At 50.3% G+C, this 25,987-nt stretch overlaps 2 protein-coding genes across 2 annotated transcripts in view; one reads left to right on the top strand and one right to left on the bottom strand.

Annotated features, from left to right (window-relative positions):
- Map3k3 (mitogen-activated protein kinase kinase kinase 3) overlaps positions 1 to 23,144 on the top strand; it is a gene marked incomplete at its 5' end in the record, with an annotated part of 62,140 nt that extends 38,996 nt beyond the window's left edge. Inside the window, 10 exon segments of the mRNA XM_013503159.1 lie at positions 8,122 to 8,255; positions 12,397 to 12,470; positions 14,774 to 14,841; positions 15,031 to 15,123; positions 15,579 to 15,770; positions 16,298 to 16,446; positions 17,038 to 17,169; positions 17,772 to 17,901; positions 18,256 to 18,433; positions 20,479 to 23,144. Of these exon segments, the coding sequence (XP_013358613.1) occupies positions 8,122 to 8,255; positions 12,397 to 12,470; positions 14,774 to 14,841; positions 15,031 to 15,123; positions 15,579 to 15,770; positions 16,298 to 16,446; positions 17,038 to 17,169; positions 17,772 to 17,901; positions 18,256 to 18,433; positions 20,479 to 20,707 (1,379 nt within the window).
- Positions 23,145 to 24,316: 1,172 nt separating this feature from the next.
- Positions 24,317 to 25,738, bottom strand: Limd2 (LIM domain containing 2; the record flags this gene model as incomplete). The annotated part of the gene is given in 4 exon segments (XM_005402202.2): positions 24,317 to 25,132; positions 25,209 to 25,348; positions 25,425 to 25,469; positions 25,598 to 25,738. Coding segments are annotated over 4 exon segments (486 nt in total), but the record flags the coding sequence as incomplete, so codon positions are not given.
- Between the last annotated feature and the right edge of the window lie 249 nt (positions 25,739 to 25,987).

Here is a 25,987-nt window from a genome sequence, read left to right as displayed (position 1 = left end):
TAAAAAGGATTCTAAAACCAGAAGGCTTAAGGACTGCTATGGAGCCGGGTTGAATTTTCAGGTGTTGAGAGGAGGAAGTATTCCTGGAAGGCTGCTGGAAGAGTGCTGGTCTCGGGTGTGAGGAAGGGACAGACCTGATCTTTTAGGCCTGTTTGGGTGTCAGTGTGCCTTTTTGTGAGAGGAGGTAGCAAATGAGCAGTTAGGTGTGTAGGTCTGTAGCTCAGAGGGGGAAAAAATCAGGGCTAGGGGAAAAAAAGTGGAAATCCTCAGCTTGAGATCATGGGCCCAGAGAAGTGTGTCTGCACAGACTCAGAACAAGAAGAGAGCCTAGGGCTGAGCCTTCGAAACGCAACACTTGACCAGTTAGAAGAGGAAAGGGTGAGATGCCAGGGGACGGAGAAGAAGAAAATCAGTATGGGCGGGGCCTTACCAGTGAGATGGAACAGGACAGCGGGCTCGACATACACAGTTGTCATTTGCTCGCTCTTAACCTATTTTCTTAATATATATTTGTGATACACAATAAATACATTCGTTGTCGGGAGTTGGTATGTATGCGTGTTGTGTCCTTCTCACTTTCCCTTCCTGTCCTCTGCTCGCTCCAGTTCCGCCCATCCCTGGGTCCTCTTTCCATCTCTACAGAGTCTTGTCTCCCTGTTTCCTATCTTTTATCTTTTATTTTTTGCTTTAGATTATTTATACTGCAGGTTTCTCATTCCAAGCTCCTCTGTCTGATTTACTTCACCTAGCCTTTGTCATTTTCGTCCACAAATGTCTAAGTGCTTGCTGTGAGCCAGTTATGGTATAAGGCTAGAAACAACCCACCATGAAGGGCTAGGAAAAGTCCTAGCAATAGACATGGAGTCAAAGGAGTAGTCATTGGTTAGTAAACTTAGCAATTCAACCTTCTACTCCATGCCTGCATTTTCCCTCCTTCACCATTAACACACCTGTGACTACTTGTGAGCGACTGTTAACATGCAGATCATTCAGCTCCCGCTGAAAAAGTTGCAAAGATGGGGAAGTTCAGGGTGTGCCAGTTCAATTTTAGACATCTCTAATTGAAAATTTCTCCTTATAGCGAATTGAAAAATCTGCCTTTGCTGACTTTACTAATTGATTGTAGTCTATCCCCCATCCCTCCCTTCTCTCCTGGGACTTCTTATACCACCCACCTAGGCTTGTTTTGCTAGGCAAGTGCCCTACCACTGCACTACATCTCCAGCCCTTTTTAACTTCTGTTTGTGGCTTTGAACTTGTGATCCTCCTGCTTCAGCCTCCTGAGTAGCTGGAATCACACATGATCACCATCATGCCTGGCTTAGTATACTTCTCATCTTGTCTCATCTCATCTCTTCTCTTTTCTTGGGTGGCACCATACCTTTGCGCTGAACTGTTCCCAGCCTGTTTTTATATTGAGACAGGGTCTTGCTAAGTTGTCCGAGCTGGGCTCCATCTTGTCCCCCTCCTGCCTCAGCTTGCCATAGTGCTAAGATTACAGGCTTGTGCCACCATGCCCAGCTAGTGCTGCTTTCTTGAGTAACTCAAAATTGTTGATGTGGCAGTTCTTCAAGTATTTGAAACCAGCCACCGTATTTACTCTTTGTTTTTTCCCATCATAACATACATACCTTGAAAACCATTTTTCTAAGCCAGTCTGTTAAACTAGTTCATACTCAACAAAAACAGGCAAAAATGCTCCTGTGTAATGGGTAAACTCAAGAGTTAACTTCCTATGCACATATTGCCAGGTAGTTGGATGGAATTTCCCTATGTAAAAAATGTCCTTCCTCCTATTTTTGCCTGTGGAAATTCTGTTGCCTTCGAGACCAAGCTTAAGCATTATTCTTCCATAAAGGCCTTTAAGCCGTGTAGCTGAGCTTCCACTGGCGGGCTCAGACTTAGCACTTTCTGGCCCCTGTTCTTGTTAGGACCTTTGCTTCTGTTCTCACACTGCCTTTCTCTTGTCTTGCCACATCATGTGTAGCCCAGCAAGGCAGACTGTAACCTCTGAGATGAATGAAGACCGGCAGTCCTTTCAAGAGGTTTGGTAGTGAAAGAAAAAGAGGTCAGGAAATTAAGTCGAGATATCTTCAGGCTAGAAATCTGAGCAGGGTGCCCAGGGAGAGATAAGGACAACTGAAAAGGAGTGAGCAAAGTAAAAGGACAGTGGATGAGCTGGCACCTAGAGGAGTGGATCGAAGAGTCCAGATAGAAAGCAGCAGTGACCTGGAAGGAGGAAAAATTCAGGCAAAGGGAGAAAAAGAAGGTTGAAAGGGTGAGAACTTCTTACAGCAACAGCTGGGCGGTGGAGAGCGCGGGCATTGTGTGTGCTGTGAACGTCCAGTCTTAGGACAGTTGTGAAAGGGCAGAAACTAGGACTGGAGGTGGTGGCCGCAGACATGAAAACAAAATGGTCATTTCCAAAGGGTTTTTTCTCCTTGTTGCTGTGAATTCTTGCAATACTATGTCCAACCAGGAACAGTAAAGTAAAATGGAAATTTTGAGAAACGGAACACAGGATGTTCTTGAGATCTTACAAGATGCAAACATTGAGCAGCACAGTTGTGCACAGACTGGTCTATTGTATTTTGGGAAATACTGGTTATAATTTTCTATCAAGAGAGAAAAAGGTTTGATCATTGTGTATACCTAAAATGTACCAATAAACTTAATAAAAAAGAAAAAGATTTGATTGCCTTCCCCATCTCATCTATCCCTCAAAGAAGAAAAGGATTTAGAAATGCATCTTTGTACTTACAATGACCTGCACATTAACACTGACCCCGCCCCCCCAAAAAGAGCACTGACCCAGAGCCCTAGAACTCCCTGCAGAGGCAACTTCCTGACTGCATCAGCTTCCTGATGAGGCTTCTCTTATGAAGAGGCCAGAATCTGAGAGCCTTTCGGCTTTGAGTCAGAGAATAGAGCAGAAGAATCAGTGATACCCCAGGATGAAAAATTACCTCTTGACTCTGCTTTTCTGCGTTAAGGAGGCTAACAGAGAATAGCATATCCTGGGAAGAGCTGGGACAGCTGGCAGCATAAACCCTGGTCTTGTCCTTATGTGTAGAATGCCTTCAGGGAAAGCTGTGGACCACTCTGTACGGAGGACTGCTACTGTGCCCTTCTGCTGATGCTGAGATGGGCAGGCCCCTTTAACACAATGGCCTGCTGAAGCTAAAGCAGCAAGATCAGGCCGGAATGCCAGGGAAGGGGTCGGAGAGCCTGTACCTCACCCGGCTGCCTGGGCTTGCCTCCTGACACCTGTGGAGTGATCTGTGCTTTGCACAGCAGAGCTTTGTGCAATCCAGCTCAGTCTTGTCATGGCTGGTAAATATATGACCATCAGAGTCCTGTAGTCCAGTATCCTGGCCTGTTCAATCGCTTGTTCCACTTGTTCTTGACGCTTCTTGTGTATCTAGTTGGCTCACAATGCCTGAAATGAAGATAAAAACAAAACTGAAAATACCCTGGAGCAATTCTGCCAACTCCTGGTTTTTCCATTCGCTTCCTCTGATAGCCATTGGTTTGGGGAGACTTCCCTTTCCTGCTCCAGGCCGTGGGCCTGTGCACAATAGCGCCTGGCTTGTTGCCCATCAGATAACGAGGCTGGCTCTCTGTAGGCCATGGTGAGGACTGGAAAAAGTGAAAGTCTTTGGCTGGAAATAAAAGCTCAGAAACCTTAGCTATTTTCCCCCAGGCCCTTCTGTGTCTGTAGTGCTGGCCTCCAATGAGTTAGTCCCTTCCCTCCTACAAAACCAGGGGAGAGTTCAGTGGAGCTAGCAAGGGAGAGGATGAGTGTTAGCAGGCCGTGTATGTCACACCCCAGGGCAGGCTTACTCTGGACACGGCCTAAAAGATGGGGGCAGTTCAGTCTGTCTAGGGGTAATTTGAACGTACCAATTTGGTCTCAGATTTCATCAGTAAATGAGAATTTTTCTTCACTCAGACCCTTTCAAGAAACATTTTTATTGTTCCAGGTAAAATGTGTAATTTCTTTTCACTGCAGAGTATATTGGTCAGGGTTCAGCTGCACAGAAGAGCAGTCATTCTAGCTTGTTTCAGGAAGAAAAGCTGCAGCGCACATTCTGACTTACGGAGCCACTGGGAGAGGGAAGGGTGCAGGCTTTAGGCTCACATATGGCGCAGCGCTCCTCTGTCCATAGTCGGGAGGTCCCCAGTCCAGAAGTCCAGTGCCTGTCAGCCCTGGTCCGTACCAGACACAGAGTGCCTACACCTCTGTCTGGGCCCGCAGACGGCAGGGATGACAGGAAACTCGGTCTCACACAAGTGCGTCTGACTGGCCCAACCTAAAAAGAGCCTTAGAAATACAGCTTTTAGCCAGTTAGGCTTCTGAAGTACAGAAAGAGATAGTTGACAGGTGGGTTAGATCCTGAGCATAACTCTTATCTGCCATATAAAATGAACAGAATGAATGGGCTTCTACCCTATTTCTACCACTAGGTGTGTCATGTAGATGTGTACCTGTGCCACCAAAAGTAGTTATGAGATGAAATAGTTCGCTCCGTTTTTGCCAGTGAAGAAATTGAGGTGAGCATTTGAATTACCTGATGATTGTCAAAGCCTGATTTGAATCTAACTCCAAAGGGAGGCTTCTCTCGATACATAGTTATCTCTGTAGTCTTCTGCTGCTGAAAAATGTTACCAACATATGGATTGAATTGCCACAGAACTTCTGGGCTATCAAAATGTTTTCTAAAGCCAAAAATGGGAGTCAGGTTGTAGGTTAATATTTGCAAGCTACGGGCTTAATAATGCTCTGTGTTCTTAGTCATGGTGGGGCTTAAGAAAACCCTTTGTCATGGTGCCACTGGAATTTTGTGTTACGAGAGCAAGGGATGTGGACAGGTACATGGGTGTTAATAATGGGGCCAGTTGGAAAGTAGAGTCATTTTTTTACCTTTGGTCCTGGTTTCTGCTTTCCTCCATCCCTTGTCTTTCTTCTGAGCCCTCTGTTGGCCAAATGGCAGTTTGTGTTGCTACCCTTCTCACAAATAACCATGGACAAAACAACTCTGAATTTGGTGGTGTTGCACATAGCACCGTGTTTTCCCTGTACTGTCAAGAAATCCATGTGCTAGCTAGCCTGTCTCCCCATCAGTGGGACCCCTTCTTCTCTCCCCACCTAAAGGGAGCAGTTCAGCAAGTTTTGCCTTCAGGCACTTTGTTGAGCAGCATACTGGTCCTTTTTGGAAATAAATTTTGATATCAAAACTGCATTGGCTGACGTGTCCTGGGAATCACAAAGGCTGCCTTCTAGCCACAGATACTTGATGGCTTTGGGCCTCCGGTTCCCCTCCTGCTCTATGTAAATGATCATCATGCACCTCCACTGCAGGGTTGTTTTAAAAGTTAAATGAGAAATGAATGTTGAAAGAGAAGGATGGGTGGGAGGAAGGAGAGAGGGAAGCAGAGAAGGGAAGAAACCCACACTGGCTGATTATATTGCTTTATTAGTTCACAGCACCATATCCCCAAATTGACATTGAGCTGTTTCAGTTTCTGCCAAGGCTGGGCAGGCTCTGTTCGAAGGCTGATCGAGATTATGTGAGAGACGGGCTCAGGTACTGCTTCACTACAGAACTGTTAGCCTCTGCCCTGTGAGTGAGGTGTTAGAACAGGAAATCCAGAAAAATTCTGTGTCTTTTTTCAGAGCAGTTTTGTTTCTGGCCACTACTGTGGAGTCAGGAGGGGAAGACAGATTCCTGAGGTTCCCATGTTAGCCCTTCTGCTCGAGACGTCTCCTTAGCTTAATGCCTCCAAGGAGCACTGCAAGTGTTCTTGGTGGCAAACTCATCAGATCTCCCCTACACAAGTAAAGGAGCCATGTGTTCTGAAAAACTGACTTTATGTGGGAGAATGAAGGAGTCATTCTCTTGAAAGATATTAAGAATACAGTAATAGTTTAAATTCCTTACAAACTGTCTCAGAGATAACCTGCAACCTTTATTTTTATTAAGTATTTTTCTTCCTTGGAGTAGTGGGAGGAACCTTCCTGGGGAGTGTTGTGGAGCCCCAGCAGTTGGGCAGGCTTATGCACGCTTCCAGGTGAAGCTCCTGAGCAGCTTCTGCAGTGGATGGACCACCACTCCTTCCAGAGCACAGCGTGTCCCCCAGAGCTTCCTTCTGAAACTGGCTTCTTTCGAGAAAGGAATTGGTGTTGGCTGTTTCTGTCTTCCAGGGTAGAATGAGTCAGGTTCTTCCCCAAATCTCCAGCTACCAAACTTGTTCTTTTGTCCTTACCCATTCCCACAGAGCATCTTGCCTGCAGTTCCACTTCAGGACACTAGTGCCGTAGCCGGAACTAGCTGGGAGAATCTGACCAGTGAGGACAGGAGCCTGTCGAGGGACGGCGCTTCTGCTGTTTCCTATGTCTGGGAGTTGCGGGTCATAGGGAGAGGAGAAGGGTGCAGGATACAGTAAGGCAGTGGAACGCTCTTATGTGTTTGGTTTTCTGCATGATGGTATAAATTCGTTCCCCCCAGAGAAGGAAAAGATCCTGAGTCCTATATTTAAGTTTTCAAACTACTAGATATATTTGGTATGGATATTATTAAAGCTTTTATTCTTTCTTCCCTGAGCCAGGGATTGAACTCAGGGCCTTGTGCATGCTAGGCAAGTGCTCTACCAGTAAGCTATACCCCCAGCTCTGTCAAAGCTTTTTTAAACCTTGATTTATTGATTCTTGGTTTTTTTGGTATGCTTAAAAAGGGGAAATGTTACAACTTCTGACCTTACTTTTGTCTCCTTCTCTGATCAGGGAAAGTGGCAGATTCAGAAAAACTTCTGGCCTAGGAGTTGGGAGGTCTGGTTTGTCAGACTCAAAATCCTTGATAACAAAATTGTTGCTTAATGACTGTAAACCATATGCTCACACTTGTGTCATTTGGTGATGTTAGGGTGATAAACTGTTCCACTTTACAAACTGATATAAAAATTCAGGTAAATTGGCTTTGTATCCTTTCACCTGTAAAGTGGGTGTAATTCTTGCTTCCTAACAAATATTTTTTGAGAAATACAAAGCTCCTTGAGTCTGTTTCTTCCTCTGTTAAGTAAAGCAAATACTTAGGTCTCGGGATCATTGAAAGGTTTAAATGAAGTAACAAGTGTACGAAAATCTTGTCAGATGGCTGCCATTTAGTACTCATTCCAAAGGTGTTTGCCAAGCCTCAGTGCAGGGCTGTTGAAAATCAAATGAGGTAAGGACTGTGAATGTCCAGCAGAAAGTAAGATGCGTAATTTAAATGCAACATAAAGCCGGGTATGATGGCACACATGGCTGTAACCCAGAGGCAGGAGGATGGCAAGTTCAAACCCAGCCGAGGCAATTTGGAAGACCTTTAGCAAGACGCCTTCTCAAAATAAAATAAAATATGGACTGCCGGGGCAGCTCAGTACAAAGGCTCTGGGTTCAACTCCGCACTACTGGGAGGTGGGGGAAGCAACATAATTGCCCATAGTAGTCAGGAAGTATAGGACTAACCCTTATTTTACTTAATAATAGCCCCAAATTGCAAGAGCAGTAATGCTGACAATTTTATTACACAGTACTGTTATAAACATCCTATTTTATTATTACCATGCCTACTTTGTATATGAAACTTGGTCATACATACACATGGAAAAAACTTAGTTATAGATCATGTTTGTTATCTGGGGTCTCAGGCAGCCACTGGGTCTTAGAACATACCTCTTAATAGCGTGGGGGTCTCCTAACCATAGAATGTGAGGAAATGGTATTGATGTTCTAAAGGGAGAAAGAAGAATGACATTATGAAGGAACAATTATATGTAAGAATTTTATAAAGCTAATCTAATTGCCAGCCTAAGTCGGTTTTGTAGTGTGTATTCTGTTCATGTTTTGCGTTGAGGTTCATGGTCATATACACTCTAGTACCTGCTCCATCCCTGGACTTCGCTTCCTGTTAGGAAGGGACTTTGCTTCAGGCAGCTGAAGCATGCTGGGCTTTGGTGTCGTAACCCGTTGGAGTTACATCCTGACCCAGGGCCCTATATCTCTAGCTGGCCCCCACGTCTGCTTCTCTTGAGCCACTTGTCCTAGGCTATGTTGTTAAAAGCCTTGCTTCTGTGCTTTAGGCTCCCAGAACCCTGGCCGAAGTTCACCTCCCCCTGGCTATGTGCCTGAGCGGCAGCAGCACATTGCCCGACAGGGATCCTACACCAGCATCAACAGTGAGGGGGAATTCATCCCAGAGACCAGCGAGCAGTGCGTGAGTATGGGGGACTGGAGTGTGCACACACTCGGTGTCAGACCAAGAGGATGGCCATCTTGAGAGTTAGAACTGCAAATAGTGGCTCTTCTGCAAACCAGGCCTGCCCAAATGTGGATTATTCCTTTCTAGGGGCCAAATACCAATTCCTGCCAAAGACGGGATCCAAGCTACCTAGCCTCCTTGGTGTTGGGTGAGCACTTGACAGTTTCCCTCTTAAGGTCCCTCACTGGTCTTCCTGCAGAATTTTATGCTGTTGATGTTCTTCCTTACAACTGTCTTTCTTCATTTTGGCAAGCTTTTACATACAACCAGTGCTAAACTAACAGATGGTGTTTTTCATTGGCTATATTTTAGTTTCGCTATTGCTTGGTGAGAGGTAGGGTGTGAACAACATCCAGATTACACTGTAGGGTTGGTTAGAGTGACTTCTGTGATGATAGACAGCTGTTACTAATCACCTGTTGGTATATAACAACTTGTCACAAGTACAGTCTTACAGTGATATAATTTATGCTGTAGTTTCCTTGGGTCAGGAGTCCAGACATCACTTAGCTGGGTCCTCTGCTTAGGACTGCACAGGGATGCCTTTTCTTGAGCTTGAGGTTGTCTTCTAGGCTCATATGGTTGTTGACAGAGTTCAGTTCCTTGTGATTGTAGGGCTGCGGTTTCTGTTTTTTGACTAGATGTCACCAGGCCTGCTCTGAGTGTCCAAGAGGCTACCTCCAGTTTTTTTGCTTTGGGGCCCCCTCACGATGGACACTCGGCTTATTCAAAGCCAGCAGGAAAATCTCTTGCTCCAGTTTGCAAAGATGGCATCTTCTGTAACTTAATACAATCATGGGGTGAGCATCCTGTCCTCCCCATACGTAGTCTGTTGCCTGGGAGTAAGTCATAGGTGCTCCCTGCAGTCAAGGCGGGATGACTCACTGTGACTCATTAGTCCATGTGTCCACCACAGTACTCGCCCACTGTAGTGTGTGTGTGTGTTTTACTGTAATTGAACCCAGGGCCTTTGCGCTGAGTTATGTCACCTGCCGTTTTTTTGTTTTGTTTTGTGTTTTTGGAGAAAGGATGTTACTAAGTTGCCCGGCTGGGCCTTCAATATGCATCCTCCTGCTTTAGCCTCCCAGAGTGCTGGGATTACAGGTGTGGGTCACCATACCTGGCTCTAATGGCTGGCTTTTTTTGTTGTTGTTGAGACAGAGTCTCACTATGTAGTTCAGGCTGGCCTTGAACTCATTATGTGGGTCAGGCTGGCCTCGAACTCACACTGGATCCCTCTTGCCTCAGCCTTCTAATACTGAGATTACAGGCGTGCACCACAACACCCAGCCTAGCTGGCTTTTTAACCAATAGTTTACTTGATGAAAATGACAGTTTGGGGGTGCTGGGGATTTAGGTCAGTGGCAAAGTGCCTGCCTGGCAAGCGCAAGGTCATGAGTTCGATTCCTGGTACCAGAAGAAAAACAAAACAAAAAAGAGAAAATGACAGTTTGGAGTCCAGTGTTGTGGTATTAGTCTGTAATCCCAGTACTTGGGAAGCTGAGGCAGGAAGATTGCCATAAAACCAGCCTGTGCTACATAATGAGTTCAAGGCCAGTCTGAACTATATAACAAGACTATATCTCAGGGGGAAAAAAAATTGGCTGAGTGAACTCAACAACTGTGAGATCTCTTGACTTCATTCTGATCATTTCAATAAATTTGACTTGATTGCTCTTACATGTTTCTAAATTTGGTTTAAGAAGAGGAACTTTTTAAGGGTATAACAGCCAACAAAGAAGCCAGCATCACCACACGCAGAATTTTACAAAACAACTGATTCCTGTAACTTCTTATTTATTACTCAGACTATGTATACTATGAGAAGCTCTTGACCTGCTTTACTCTCATCTGTACTCCTGCCTTCCAGATAAACTCACATTTGGAACCATGACTTGAGCCGGGCGTGGTGGTGCACGCCTATAATCCCAGCACTCGGGAGGCTGAGGCAGGAGGATTGCTGCAAGTTTGAGGCCAGCCTGAGCTACAAAGTGAGTTCAAGGCCAGCCTGAACTGCATGGTGAAACCCTGTCTCAAAAAGACAAAAAACAAAAACAAAAACAAAACAACAACCAAGCAAGGAACCATGACCTGGCGTGGCTTTGGCTTCAGAGTCCCTTCTTGAGCATTTTACCCTACGGCCCTTTCAGTGTCTCTCACTATAGGACTTCTGGACAGCCACTCTTCCAAGGGTTTCGGCTGTGAAATCCCGGAGATTGCAGATTAGGTGGATTTCCTTTGGTCTCTATCTCTCTCCATGATCCTGTACTGTGGCCCCTTCATTTTTTTACTTTACCTGCCTGGCCCTGGATTTGACCCTTAGTGAGGACAGACTTTAGAAGGAGGCCAAGAATGGTGGAAGCTGAGGACTGCCCAGGCCCCCCCTCAGCCCCCGCTTTTTAGCAGAAGAGAATTCCTCCTAGTAACAGACCAGTCAAGATAAGTCCACCTCACAAGGCTCTACCAATATTGTGTATAGTAAAAGAATATTCAATTGAGGCTTTCTTGCAAAGTGAAACTAAGGTTTTTTTTTTTCTTTGATCAGGTTTAGGTGATAATTGCATGTATATGCTGATTTTTAGAATGAACAAAACTTGATTTGTACTACTTTTTGGCTTACTTTTTTGAACAGAAATTATGCTAGCATAGTGTAACTTCCTTTACTTCCGCTTTGACTTCTGCAGCATTATCATAAAAAGGGTCATTTTTTGCAAAAGCATTCACTGGACTCAGCAGTTTTTTCCAAGGCCTCTTGAACCTTTGGTATTTTTCCTCCATCATCACATCTGCCGTGTTGTTACACTCATGTATTTTCTCTTTTACGTTATCTGGCCTAACTTTGTCCAATATGCATTTGATGGATTGGAAGTAATTCTTTCCCATATTGGCTTCCTCCACATGGGGAAATCTTGTATCCTTAACAAGGTTTGCAGTTTTATTTTGCAGTTAATTTTTTGTATATGACAGTATGATCTGAAGTATTTGACAGTATGGATGGGGCTGAATCCTAGTAAAATATTTGAGTTGGAAACTAATTTTGTGAAATTTCTAATTCTGGTAAACACTAAGTAATGTTTAATTTCCGAGTTCAGATAAGAACACAGTTGGCCCTCTGTGTCTGTGGATTCTATGTCTATATTCAACCACCTGTAAAATGAAAATATTCAGAAAAAAATTGTGTCCACACTGAAATTGAACAGGCTTTTCTTTTCTTGTCATTCCCTAAACGGATACTACCCAGCATTTACATTGTACTGTGTATTATAAGTAATTTAAATCTACAGTATATATGAGGATATGCATGGATAATATGTCATCTTATATCAGAGACCAGCATGCACAGATTTTGATACCCACAAAGATCATGGAGCCAACACCCATGTATACTGAGGGATGACTGTACTCTGAAATTTAAAACCCCAACTCCAGCCCCACTATGTACCAATTAAATGAAGAGAAGCACCTTCACTGGACAAAAAAAAAAATGCTATTTTGAAAAGGCTTTTTGTTACTGCATTTTACCAAGGGCCAGAGGAATACTTTAATTTATACATATACCTTTTACCTCTGCACTGCAACCAGGCACTGGGGAATTTTTGCTGATACCAGCTGTGCGATAACTGGTTTTACACCTTTAGAGAGGTCTCCTATCATTTCTCAGCCTGCAGTGCTCATCTGTGAAATGAGGCAATACTTGTCTTTGTAAATTATGAATTATCAAGTGTAAACAGAAGCATTGAGGTCCCACCCAGACTCACTGGAAGCCTCCACAGGGTAGTACCATCTCCAGCGCCAGGCACTGATACTGATGAGCCAAGAAAATGCCAACAAGAGAAGCAGCTCTGCTTTGCTCTCCTGGCAGAGCTCCTTGCAGTGCCAGCCAAGCATTTTTCTCCTTCCTGGAAACTTGCCTTTCAAACTGCAGGGGAGAATGGTACCTTATTCTAACCATTTTCCCCAGTACATGAGAGGAAAAAAGGCACTTTAATATTTTAACAATAGAGACAATATGCTAGCGCTGAGTAGGTCATAGGGCCTGGGTTTCCTGGCTGGGATTTGTTTTGGGACTGGTTTTATTGTATGACTTGCCTTGCAGATGCTGGACCCCCTGAGCAGTGCTGAAAATTCCTTGTCGGGAAGCTGCCAGTCCTTGGACAGGTCAGCAGAAAGGTATGGGGCTGTGGGTAGTTGGGGCGCTAATGTGTAGGCATTTTAGGGATGGGTTGAGGAAGTAGAGTTATCAAGTGTGTGTCTGATCTCACTGTATCCAGGGGACCAGGGTTAAAACATCAAGCTTGCAGGAAGATCCTTTACTTAATTTCTCAAATACAATGACAGTGTTTTGTCTGCATAATAAAATGAACATTACAGTAGTACATAGGTGGGCGTGGTGGTGCATGCCTGTAACCCCAGCACTCAAGAGGCTGAAGCAGGAGGATTGACATTAGTTTGAGGCCAGCCTGGACTATGCAGCAAGAACCTGTCTCAAAAACTTAAAAAAATAAATAAATAAATAAAATATATATACACACACACACACACACAGTAGCTTATTAAGTACTGTCTGTGTTGTTCAGTGTTATACATGTTTTGACCTTCCACATAATATATGCTACTCTTGTACTTTTTTTTGGCCTCATTGCTGAACTGAGAAACAGTGGACTGTTGAAGTTTTGAGGAAAAACTTGAGTTTTTACTGATGGGTTTACTTTCATTTTTTTTCTTCCAAATGTTTCTGGTGAAATAAGAAAGAGATACATAAAAATAAGAAAACAAAATATCTAGAACTTCCTTGTTTTCTTGGTACCGGGAACTCAGGACCTTGTGCTTGCCATGCAGGCACTTGTGCCACTGAGCTACCCCCCAGCCCAAGAAAACAAAATATCTAGATGGTGAGCATACCACACAGCGTCTGCTTGGTAATAAGTCCTGTTCTTAACACCCTGTGCGGGAGCAAGTGCTGTCCTTCCAAACCAAGAAGGCCAGCCCCCGCTCCAGTCCACTGCTGCCTTGCCCCTGCCCTTGTTCTGATCATGTCTGGGCAACTTGGGATGGCCAGTGGATAGGGAGCAGGCCTGGGTATTTTAAGGGGTTTTATTTTTTAAATTTGTGTAACTGACTCATCATTCACGTGGGTACTAATCATGTAACTGTGGCCAAATTTGTACAGTGTCTTTCCTAATAGCTCTGATAAGTGCTATCTTCCCCCTAGATATCACAGGGTAGAGTCATAGTTACTTGTTGGGCTTGCTTTCCAGAGCAAAAAGGCTAGGAGTTTCTGTCCCGAGCTCAGGGCTCTGCCAAGAACAGGCTGACCATGGCTTTGGACTATCTGCTAAACTTTGGGGTGGGAGGGAGGAAAGATGTCGAAGCTGGACAGTAGGGACAGTCCTCAGTCAGTGCCTTGAGAGTTTCTGACCTGGCGCGTTCTCAGAAGGCACGCTCCTGCCTGGGGAAGGGCCAGTCAGGCGGCTGCTGGGAAAGGTAGCTGAGTTCACCTACTTTCTCATTCTTGGCTGTTTCCTCCATCCCTACAGTGCTTTTTCCTTCTCCTGGAGCGTGACTTCTCTGAGGTCCAGCTTGACCTACGCTCGGGGCTCTCATCTTACCTTTTTAGAAACTATAAAAAGGGCAGATCTGAAGCCAGGTAGACCTAGATCCATTTTGGCTCCAGCAGATATTTGAGTGGCTTCAGACAAGTCCCTTAACTCTTGTTTTGTTTTGGTTTTTTTGGTACTGGGTATTGAACTCATGACCTCAGGCTTTCCAGGCAGGTGCTTATGCCACTGAGCTATATCCCCGGCCCAAGTCCCTTATCTCTGAGTTCCTCAGTTTCCTGTCTCTAAAATGGGTGGTGATAATTCATCTGAAGTAAAGATGCCTTGTATTGCAGCAGGAACGTGGACTTTGGGTTGAAGCCTCACTCTGTTGCTTCCGGCCTGTATCATTGGACAAGTAAATAGGAAGGCGCAAACCTGGCCTGTAGGGTATCTACACAGCAGGTGCTCAGTAATTGGCACCTGCTGTTACTTTTATGTTTCCTTCCTCAGAGTTGTGAGGATTAACTGAGAAAAAGCTGACTCTATAAAGTAAATCTGAAAGCAGCAGTTTGTAAGCTACAGTATGGTTATCTTTATCACTGCCTGGGCCAGGAATTCTCTTGCAGCTCTTCACCTGTTACAAAGGTGGGAAGAAAGGCACAAAAGAGAAAAGGGTGCTCAGCTAGAGTAGAACTCAGTGGGATGGACTGAACCAGCCAGGGTCCCGGCAAATGTGGGCCTCCGGCTAGTGATGGGAGGGGGAGAGAGCAGGAGGCCAGGGCCAGAGCTGCTTTCCTCCTCCTCTGCCTCCCACCCATCCTGTGGGACACAGCAGGGGAGACCGACCGCTGGGCGCTCCGCCTCCGGTCTGCCCTCTGGGCTGCTCTGGAAGTGCACTGAGGTTTAGTTCGTATTCCTTTTTGTTTTCTTCAGTCCATCCTTCAGGAAATCACGAATGTCCCGAGCCCAGAGCTTCCCAGACAACAGACAGGAGTACTCCGGTGAGCTCCAGGGGCCTGAGTGGGCACTGTGGGACATCTGGGTGGGGCCAGGGGTGGTTCTGAGTTGGGAAGACTGGACTGTATAGAAATTCTCCTGGGCCTGCTGCTGTAGGCTCTCAGGTGACCGGGGGCTTAAGTGGCTCCTTCACGGATCTGCCCAGAAGCCAGTGATTCCTCTGTCTCACTCAGATCGAGAAACCCAGCTCTATGACAAAGGGGTAAAAGGAGGAACGTATCCCCGGCGCTACCACGTGTCTGTGCACCATAAGGACTACAATGATGGTGAGTGCGTCTCCATGCTGCCCTCTGCTGGCTACTTTGGGAAAGGCCATGCTTAGAGTTCCGTGGAAAACTAATTCCAAGGGGATGGGGAGCTCCAGGCTCTGCGTTTCCCTTTATTCCTGAGGAATTGTGCCCCAGACTTGAGGCAAGAGAGACAGAACACCAACCAGATAGGGAAGGTTGCATCTGTAGGCCGAGATGCTACCACTCTGCCTTTTGTGTCCGTGGTGTGCTCTGGGGTACCACCCCTCCAAGTCCTTCTCTAGTAGCTGCAGAAAGCTTTGACTTGATTTGGGGTGGAGATGAGGGACAGCAGCCCCTCTGGCCTGAGTCCGATGGGAGGGCAGACAGGACGGACCAGAGCTGGTATTCTTTGTCACTTCTAACTGGTTTGTACGTTCAGTCTTACGGCCAGGGGTCTGACCTGCTCTGCTCTGGCTCTTGCGCCCTTCCAGGCAGAAGAACATTTCCCCGAATACGACGCCATCAAGGCAACCTCTTCACTCTGGTTCCCTCCAGCCGCTCCCTAAGCACAAACGGCGAGAACCTGGGTCTGGCTGTACAGTACCTGGACCCCCGTGGACGCCTGCGGAGTGCAGACAGCGAGAACGCGCTTTCTGTTCAGGAGAGGAGTGTGCCGACCAAGTGTGAGGAGTGCCCCTGGCTAGGAAGCGCTTGCTGAGGGTGCTCAGATGAGCTGCAGGGGCAGGAGGACAGCCAGGCCACTGGGGCGCTTAGGCTCAGCAGTCTGCTCCTCTGGCCTGTCCTCTCCACACTGAGAGAGCCTTGGAGCGGGGAGCGCACCCTGGACCTTATGCCTGACTCCTGCCATAGACTTTGATCTGGTCTGTAGTCTGTCTTTGTTCAAACTGAAAAGCATACCCTCGATTCCTGCCATATTATTTTGGAGCTTTGGGAGTAAAAGTATTTGATGAATGCAGAAGAGCACTTTACTATGGCTGACTGTTCTCTGCTTCCCAGGATTCTGACCTTAAGGTCCCACTGACAGGGTACTGGGCCCGCTCCAGGTGGGGTGGAGATGCTATACTGAGAATTGATGGTGCTAGGTGTGGGTGGGCCTGAGCCACAGGCCCCATGATCAAGCATCTGGAGAATGAGCAGGGTCTCTAACAAACGTGCATAGCATAACACAATTTCTGCTGTCTTCCTGTAGCTCCCAGTGCCCCCATCAATTGGCGCCGGGGGAAACTCCTGGGCCAGGGTGCCTTCGGCAGGGTTTATTTATGCTATGATGTGGACACAGGACGTGAACTTGCTTCCAAGCAGGTCCAGTTTGACCCGGACAGCCCTGAGACAAGCAAGGTACCACCTTCTCCAAGCTCTGACCTCCATCTCTCCCCTTCCGGGGAAAATCCCTGTCGTATTCACAGATGAATTGCTCAAGGTGCCACAGCTTGCCTCCCCGTCACTGTTCTCCCAAGCTCCCTTGCTATCCACTGTGGCCATGAAGCACCTGGGGGAGGAACTGAGCCCATAACAAAGGCCCAAGTAACTCAGACTGACAGGTGATAACCCGCGTGCTGCCTGCCTCAACTCAATAAGCAGACGCCTCCCCCGGCTTTTAGCCAAGAAGGAGCCGTGCGGTTTACCTGTTTGGTCCAATTCTAAAGGAGGACTATGTGGCCTGTATCTCACCTTGAGTAGATTATCTTTGGTAGTTACCTTGACGAAGCCCCGACAAGCCTTCTTCTCTCCTCCGTGTCTGCCTCCCTCCATGCCTGGGAGTGCCACGCCTGAGGCTTCCCTAGCATTGTGGCCGAGAAGCAGACAGTTGAGAAGGCCCCCTTTTCTCTAGCTGAAGTTCCCAAGGTAGACCCTTGTGAGGTGTGGATTAAGGCAAGCAGAGCTGACCCCAGGCCCTGAGTGCCCAGGTGACCACTGGCCCCCCTGTAGGAGGTGAGTGCTCTGGAGTGTGAGATCCAGTTGCTGAAGAACCTGCAGCATGAGCGTATAGTGCAGTACTACGGCTGCCTGAGGGACCGTGCCGAGAAGACTCTGACCATCTTCATGGAGTATATGCCAGGGGTATGTGCTCCCTGGGTGCATGCAAGACTCACACAGAGCAGGGCCTGACCTGGGACTGAAGGCAGGAAGGCCACCCTTGAGCTGGGTCTGATCCCCTGAGGCTGCAGAGTTCAGAGGAACCGAGTGAGGTGATGGCAGGATTTGGAGGCAGGAGTGTCCTATGGCTGCAGTGAGGGTGCAGAACTAGCCCACACCAACATAACCTGCTGTGGGATGGCTGTTCTCTGTCCTGCAAGTACAACATTTACCTGGAAATTGGGCTGAGGATATAGCTCAGTGGCACAATCGCATGCCTGGCAAGTGCAAGGTCCTGAGTTCGATTCCCGGTGGTGCTCCCCACCCCCCACCCCCCGAAAAAAAAAGCTTAAGCATCTACCTGGAACAGAGGCCTTTCTCCTAGACTTGGGTCCTACGCTCCTTGAAGGAGAGATGGTTTCATGCTTTTTTCCAAGCTGTCCAGCAGCTCCTAGCAAAGTGTCTTCCACACAAATGGGACTTGGTTGAATCTCTGCTTTCCTGCAGTCCTGGGGGCTGGAAATAGCCTTGCTCCCTCCCATAGCCATCCCTTGAGAGGACTCCCTCTGACTCCTTGTGGCTGGTAGGGCTCAGTGAAAGACCAGTTGAAGGCCTACGGAGCTCTGACGGAGAGCGTGACCCGCAAGTACACGCGGCAGATCCTGGAGGGCATGTCCTACCTGCACAGCAACATGATTGTTCACCGGGACATCAAGGGTGAGCAGGGGCGGGCTGTGGAGCTTAGGGCTTGGGCGCCAGGACATTGTGCAGTGACTAGGTGGGCCAGTCAACCACTCCGAGCTTGCTGGAAAGGACTCAGGTTCTTGCCCATTCGGCGGTTGGTGTAAGCTTGGTTGAGCAATTTGGGAAAGTACCTTCTAGTGCCGTGCAGATGTTGGCCGGGGAGAGGATCGCTTTGTATTTTGGGTGTGAGGGTTCCCTTCACTGGACTGTGCTGTATGCAGCTCCTGACCAATTCATTGGTGGCCCCTGCCGTCTCGGTGACCTGGAGGGAGGGTGGTAGAAAATCGAAGTGTCTCAGGTGATTGTCTCTGCCTTTTCATGCCTTAGGAGCCAACATCCTCCGAGACTCTGCTGGGAATGTGAAACTGGGGGACTTTGGAGCCAGCAAACGCCTGCAGACCATCTGCATGTCAGGAACAGGCATGCGCTCAGTCACTGGCACACCCTACTGGATGAGCCCTGAGGTGATCAGCGGCGAGGGCTATGGAAGGAAGGCGGATGTGTGGTGAGCATTAGGACACGCCGGGATCCCGTGTTCTTGCCTTGGGTATACTAGGAGAGACGGAGGGCCTGGGTCTTGCTGACCAGTGCACCCAGAGCCTCGGCGCCCTGTGTGCAGGGGTGCTGGTACGAGGAGTAGCACATATGACAGCTGCGGTGCGTTTAACCTCAGATAGCAAACTGCTGGTGCTGGGAACTTCATCTCATGTTTGCTGAATCTCTTTAAGTAGGATTCAGCCAGGCATAGTGGTGCACACCTATAATCCATGAACCTGGGAGGGTGAGTCGGGGATTGCTGTGAGTCTGAGGCCAGCCTGGGCTGTATAATGAGACCCTGTCTCAAAAAAAAAAAAAGTAGGATCCACTCTGAAGGCTTATTTCTGTCTCCAAACAAGAGCAGACTTACAGCACTCAGATGACCTGTGTTTGCTCTGCCTAACTTAGGTCCTTCCTCAGCAAGGACTTAGTAGTTGTGAGAACTTCTGTCCTTGGCAAGTTACTATGGTGTGCTGAGTAAAGGTCCCCCAAAGAAGTTCATGTAGCCTGGAACCTGTAAATGTTACCTTATACGGTATGGCAACAGAGTCTTTGCAGCTGTGACTAAGGACATCAATATGACATTAATATGGACAGGTTACCCTGGCTTATCTGAGTGGGCCCAGTATTATCCCAAGGACCCTTATAAAAGGAAGGTAGGAGGCCTGGGGTGTAGCTCAGTGGTAGAGCACTTGCTTTAGCATGTGAAAAGCTCATGGGTTCAATCCCCAGCACCAAAAAAAAAAAAAGCCCCAGGGGTAAGAGGGACAGGAAAGCAGCATGGGCAGTGGGAGATGTGACAGCGGAAGCATAAGGCTGGAACAAGGAAAGGGGACCACGAGCCGAAAAATGCAGGCGGGGCCGGGGAGCTCAGTGGTCGAATGCATGCTTACTTGTGCAAGGGCCTGGGTTCAGTCCTCTGCGTGAGGACAGCAAAGGGGAAGGGAGTGGGAGCTCAGAGGGTCCAGAAGGGACCATCCTTGCTGACATCCTAACGTTAGCCCAGAGAGATTGATTTTAGGCTGCTGACCTCTGGAACTGTACTCATGCCACAAAGTTTGTAGAGATTCGTTACAGCAGCAGTAGGAAATAAATACAGCGGACCCTCGAGTTACAACGGCCTGACACATGAACAGCTTGGGTTATGACCGGAATTTTAGTTTTACAACCAGAGTCTTGACTTACGACCCGAGTGCCAGCTGCCTGTGCCTCCAGGTGGTCTCAGATACAGAGATAACCCTTGAAGAGCTCTGGAAGGAACATTACAGCGTCCTCTCCTGTGAACCACACAATTGAGGAGTCCTGGGCCAAGGTCTCTCTGAGGACACTGAGGTCCGCCTGTACACAGGACAGGGACTCTGACGGCTGTGTAGAGGAGCTGAGCCTTCAGCGGACAACTTGAGTCACAGCCAGCCCTCGGGAGCGAGTTGAGGTCATAAGTCAAGGGTCCACTGTACAATTGTCTTGGAGGCGCCCCTAACACACACACACACACACACACACACACACGCTGGGAATGGAGCCCCGGGCCGCACGTGATTTTGTGCTACTGAGCTGTACTTGTGGAGTGCTTTCTGTTAGTGTTCAGTGCTCCCTCGTCCCGTCTCAGGAAGGCCCACGGTCCTAGGCATGGTGGTGGCCACCCATAATTCCAGCTTTCTGGTGCCTGAAGCAGGAGAACCGAAAGTTTGAGCCTAGCCTGGGCAACCTAGTGACTTAGTGAGACCCTGCCTCAGAATTTTAAAGGAGGATTCAGATGTAACTGTGCAGGCTCTGCTGCAGAGAGAAAAGGAAAGTTCCCTGGTGAGTGGTGGGCACAGGCTCGTCCTGTAGGTGGACAAGGCTTACAGTGACTTGAAGCCTCTTGTGTCCTCAGAGAGTCCAGAGACAGCCATCAGCTTGGCCCATCTTGTGCCTCAGAGTGATCTAAAGAAGGCGTCTCTTTGCACTACAGTGGGTGCACAGCCGGGGCCTGGAGCTGTCTGAGGGGTGACGTGGGGTCTCTCTCTCCAGGAGCCTGGGCTGCACTGTGGTGGAGATGCTGACAGAGAAACCACCGTGGGCAGAGTATGAAGCGATGGCCGCCATTTTCAAGATTGCCACCCAGCCCACCAACCCTCAGCTGCCTTCCCACATCTCTGAACACGGCCGGGACTTCCTGAGACGCATTTTTGTGGAGGCTCATCAGAGACCTTCAGCTGAGGAGCTGCTTACACACCACTTTGCACAGCTTGTGTACTGAGCTCTCGAGGCCATGCTGCTGCTGGCCACCCCTGCTGCGTGGGCCAGGGGCTGCTGTGGGGCTCAGCAAAGGCGCTGCTTCTCCCAGGCAGAGCTGTGGACCGTGGAGCTGCAGTCCAGCCAGCACTTGTCGGTGCCCCTTCTGCCACTGCAGCTCAGAGCCAGCTGGGGTACCTGCAGCCACAAGGACTGGGAGACCCCAGCCTGCCAGACCTACGAGTCCGGCACCCCAAGTTCAGCGTGGAGGGGAAGGGCTGGGAATAGTGTGCAAGGCAGCAGTGGGCCCCACCCTTGGGGTGTGTCCTGACGCCGCAGTCCGCACAGAAGCCCCGAGGGTCTGGGGCGCAGGCCTGACGCAAGGTTTGAATAGTGTTATTTTTACTCAGAGTGTTACTGTTTCTCCCAGTGCCCGGACACCACCGGAGTGTCTGGGCTGGCACCGCCCACCCCAGCCTACGGTAAAACCCAGCGACCCCCAGCCAGTGGAAGGCAGAGGCCTGGGCCGCCCTCTCCTGGAGCCCCCAGGTCAGCCTTGCCAGTCCTTGTCCTTTACCAAAGATAAAGCAAATGTCATGCTGCCTTATTCAGGGAAGGAGGAGCCTGTCCTGCCTGTCCCCATGACCCTGCACCCTCAAGCAGGGGCTTGAGAGGTGGAACTGCCCCCACTGAGCGGGGAGACTCAGTTTTGTCAATGCAGTTGTCTCTGTTTTACAAGTTGGAGTCGCTCATATGCTGTACCCATTTTCTAAACTGGAGACGTGTGCCCCGAGCTCAGAGTACCCCTGTGTGGGCTTAGGCCTTGGGCTTCATTGGAAAGAGCTGTTGCAGTAGCCTTTGTGCTCCTGGCCAAACAGTCCCTCTCCTGCTGGAGCAGAAAAGGTAAAAACTTAGGGCATCCGGCCAGCTGGGTACCCTGACCTGACCGGGCGTTCAGGAGAGCCCCAATAGTTGTCTTAGGCTGTGTGAGTCATGACCCTGCCAGGCAGAGCCCACTCCGTCTGGTACAAGAAAAGCCCGTGCGCTGCCACCACCTGTCGAGAACCACCAGCTGTCCCTCCTTAGCCCACCTCCGCCGTCCCGGGGAGGTCCCGGTCTCCTCCGCGCCCCTTCCCTGTGGGAGGGTGGCAGCAGTGGTCGGGGAAACAGCGTCTCCAAGCAGCTCAGAGTTGGCCGTATTTACCTCAGCCTGGGTGCTGGTCCTCCCTGCCTCCTTCCAAAATGTGCCTATGCTAGAGCTCCTCCCTCCCAGTGCCCAGTCTCCTTGGGAGCTGTCATTAATGAGGGTGGGGGCTAGTGCCCAGGAATGGGCATCTCCAGGGAGCTGGGGATTAGTGCCAGGCAGCTCATTGCCAGCCATGCCCACTTCCCCAGGGGCACAGAACAAGCCAAAGCCTTCGTTGTATGTTGACGATGCACTTTTATGAATGTAGTTTCTATCGCTGTTTTTAGCCTTTTCACATCATGTAATGTGAGGCCTTGTACTTGTTAATTTATATCTCAGATCATATTGATGGTTTTTATATATATCAATCGTAGACTGTTACAGGTGATGGACGCCTCAAGAGAGAAGAGAAAATGAAAGCAGCTGGCTTTGCAGAACTGTGTGCTGCATGGTGCCAGTGGGGCCCTAGCCCCTTTATGCCATCCCTTTTGCCAGGGGCCTCTGTCAGGCCACCTTCCACTGGCAGCTGCCCTAAGGCCAGCGAACATACGCTCCTGCCTCCATCTTGGCCCTTGCCCGGGTGGGGACCGGCCCATCATCTCGACCAAAGCTGCCAAGCAGCAGCTCAGCCTGTGACCCATCTAATTGCTGTAGCCTTCGCTGGCCCACGCGCTGTCCCTAGGGCCCCCTCTCCCCTCCCCCAAGTGGAAACAGCGTGGTGTCACTGACAAGATGACTCTGTCCCAGGTTCGGGCGCTCTCAGAGCCTCTCCTCCAGGGTCTTCAGTTTTAAAAATGAATTTTAAAACAAGCCAACAAATCCTGAACTCCAAAAAAACCAAAACGGACCCTGATTTTTGTGCCAAAAGACTGCGGACATGCTGGCTCAGCATCCTCAGGACCAAGCTATTGCATAATTTTAATTTATTGGGGTTTTTTTACTAACTAATCCCAATGAAACGTTAGGGGGCTCTAGGATGGCCTGGGCCCAAAGGGTCTTAAGGCAGTTTGCGAGCAGCCCTGGGCTTAGGGTGGGAAGGGGTTATGTTGTAATTTCCTCATTCCATGGGGTGAGTCTGCCCTGGCCGCCCCCATATGGAAGGGCCAGTGCATACCCTTCGACCCTTCCCCTCCAGCTCTGTGTGTGTCTGAGTTGTGGATCGTGCAGAAGAACCTGCAGCCGTAGTTATTTGACTATATCTTGACTGAGGGCTTGCAGTGCAAAGCCAGGCCAGTGTCACACATTACTTTCAATAAAAGGGATCATTTATACTAGAGGGATCCTGTGGCCATGCTTTTGGTTGGGGGGCGGTAATAGGTATTTGGGAGGAGCTGGGTATGGTGCCTAGCAACGAGCTTGGGCCCCTCAAATAGGACTTAAAATGACTCCAGAAAGAGGGGCCCTGGAGTGACTTGGCTGGGTCCCACTCACCCCACAGTGGTTCGCCCTCGCCTCTTTCCCCTCCACCACCAGGGCCTCTTTGCTGAGGTGGCACTGATGGTGCTTCTGACCTGGACCTCCCCAGTGGCCAGATCCTTGGGATGTGTGGCAGCTGGTAGGGTCTTTCAGCCCATGCTCACAGGAAAGTAGTCAGAAGCCACCGCTCCAGCATGTGCCCTTAGCCCAGCCTTAGGGAGAGACACTTGTTCCCATCACTGACCTCTCACACAGGAAGCTGAGTCTGCTCTGAGGCTCTCCTCGGCCCAGGGTCTGGGCCTCAGGTGCCTTCTCTGCTTCAGAAAGCAGTGCCTGCCTTAACTGCACAGCGGCTCACCTGGCACCAGGGCTTGAGGCCCAGTTTTCTGGGTAGGAATCAGCAAGGAACTCGGGGAGCTGTCTCGGTGCTGGCAGCGAGTCCCACGGGGCTCTGTTCTTTTGCCCCACTGACTCATGTATCCCGCAAGCTCTTTGGGAAAATCAGGACAGCGGTTCTGGGGCAGGACGAACCAGACTTCCGTTTCCCATGGGGTCGGGGTAGGTCCTCCAAGCCTCCCGTTTGCTGTAAACGCCATCCCTCCGTGTGCCAGGGTTCTCAGGAGCAAGCAAACAGCTCCTCCTTGGGCAGTCTGACAGGTTAACCCCAGAATTTGAAAAGGCACTAGAAGGGCACAGTGATAAGGGTGAAAGGACACAGAAGAGGCATAAGAAGCAACAGTCACCAAAACCTTCAACGGCACCTACAGTGCCACCATTCCTGCAGATTGCAAGGCACAGGGCTAGCGCCAGTCCCAAGCTTGGGGGCACAGTGCGTTTCAGGGACAGCTGCAGCGGGTGGTGCCTTCTCTGAGTGGAAGAGCACCCCTTAAGCTGGCTAGGACTTCTCTGACACCACTGCTGCCCCCACCAAGGCCAGGGGTGCTCTGGACTCCGTCCCCCCACCCCTCTCTCCAGGGTGGTTTGTGTCGTTCCTGCCCCAAAGCCCCCTCAGGCCACAGAATACAGTCAGGCTCTATTTAAACGCGTTTAAAATGGGTTGATCACAACGGAGGGGCGGGAATAAAAGGGGAGGGGAGCACGGAAGCCGCCCACCCAGCAGGTCTCAGGCTCTCAGCCTGGCAGAGGCTTTTAACTTCCTGGTGCAGGAGGGTCCCAAACCCCAAACGGCAGGTCGCGCCTCGCCACTTCCCCTTCCCCTCCCCGGCAGCAGAGGTGGCGCCCAGGAGGCCCAGCAGGTGGCGCGCGCACTCCTGCCTCCGGGTCCCTGTAGCTCAGGACCGGGTTAAGGGCAGAGGTAGACGGGCAGACACGGGGCTGCACACAGCCCCGGCGGGGTGAGGGCGCTCGGGACCCTGAGGGGGGCACGCTGACTCCTTGCTGGAGAAAAGGCACCTAGTTAGGGAGACTGGGCTGGGGGCGCTGCGAGGTGGGGCGGGGCAGGCTGAGGCAGGCGGGAAGCAGGGCAGGCAGCAGGCTCCGGTCCTGGCTCCCAAACCCGATCCCCGGGGGCGAAGGAAGCAAGCCTGGAGCAGAGCCCTCGCCCGCAGCCCTCCGCCTGCGGAGCTGCGCCCCTGTCCCGCCCTGCCAGCCCAGCCTGGGATCAGCCTCTTCGCCACCCTCCCTGGCCCAGTTCCGGGCCCTCCGCAGAGGGCGCAGATCACGGGGCCTCAGGCCGTCTTGGTGCCAGGGTCCACCTCCTTGTGGGTCCAGAGCTCCTTGTGCTGCTTGCGGCCGAACCCCTCATCGTAGTTGCCTTTGCTCTTAAACAGCTGCTGGAAGTGGGGTTTGCAGTAAAACTCGCCGTGCAGGGCCGCGTAGCTGCCCAGGCTGCGGAAGTAGAACAAGCGGGTCAGGCCGGGTCAGGGCTGAAGTCAGGGCCCAGGCAGGCGGGGCAGGGTCGCACCTCAGCTTGGTGTGGCAGTGCTTGCAGCAGAAGCAAGCGTTGTGGAAGACGAGCTTGTCGGCCACCAGCCGCTCCATGGGGTACACAGTCTTCTGGCAGGCGGCGCAGGTCTCCTTCACCTGCGCCCGAAGGCTGAAGGACTGTCGGGGGCACTCAGCCGGGGGCCCGGCCAGCACCCGCCCTCTCCTCCACCCACGACCACGCCGAGGGCCCTACCTTGGAGCGCTGCACGGTGCTGCTGCCGCCGCCGCCTTTGGTTTCCTGAGGGAGGGCGACAGTGAGGGCAGGGGCAGCTGCGGGGTGCCCTGCCCAGATCCCGGGCCAGCCACCCAAGAGCGCGCAAAGGCCGCCCCTCTCCCTTCGTGCTTCCCACTCACACGGTCACCTACATGCGAGGGGGTGGTCGGGGCGGCTCCCGCAGCCTGGAACATGGCTCTTCGGCAGTGATGGAGGCCCCGGCTGAGGCTCGCACCCGCTGGCTTCTGCAAGGGGAAGTCGCGCGGTGGGGCCCCGCGAGCCCTGCCCCCAGCCTGCAGGGTGGGGTGTTTACAGACCTGGGGCTGGGGGGCCGCGGTCGGGACTTTCCCCAAGTCATTTCCTGTTGCTCTGGGTTCCGCCACTTCCGCCCCTCACCCATCCCTTCGCCCCCCGCCCCCGCAGGGTCCCCGAGTTGGAGCCTTGCGTGGAAGAACAAGTTAGCTGCGCCGCCGGGGGACGGGAGACCCCTCCTGGGCGGCAGGGGTCGGCGCAGGGCGGGGCTGGGCGCGAGCGCCTTCCCC

This window comes from Chinchilla lanigera, unplaced genomic scaffold (genome assembly GCF_000276665.1).
Source record: "Chinchilla lanigera isolate Chin_1 unplaced genomic scaffold, ChiLan1.0 scaffold00077, whole genome shotgun sequence".
Classification (NCBI taxonomy): domain Eukaryota; kingdom Metazoa; phylum Chordata; class Mammalia; order Rodentia; family Chinchillidae; genus Chinchilla; species Chinchilla lanigera.
Note: the sequence above shows the minus strand (reverse complement) of the source record. Positions and strands in the feature narration are given on the sequence as shown.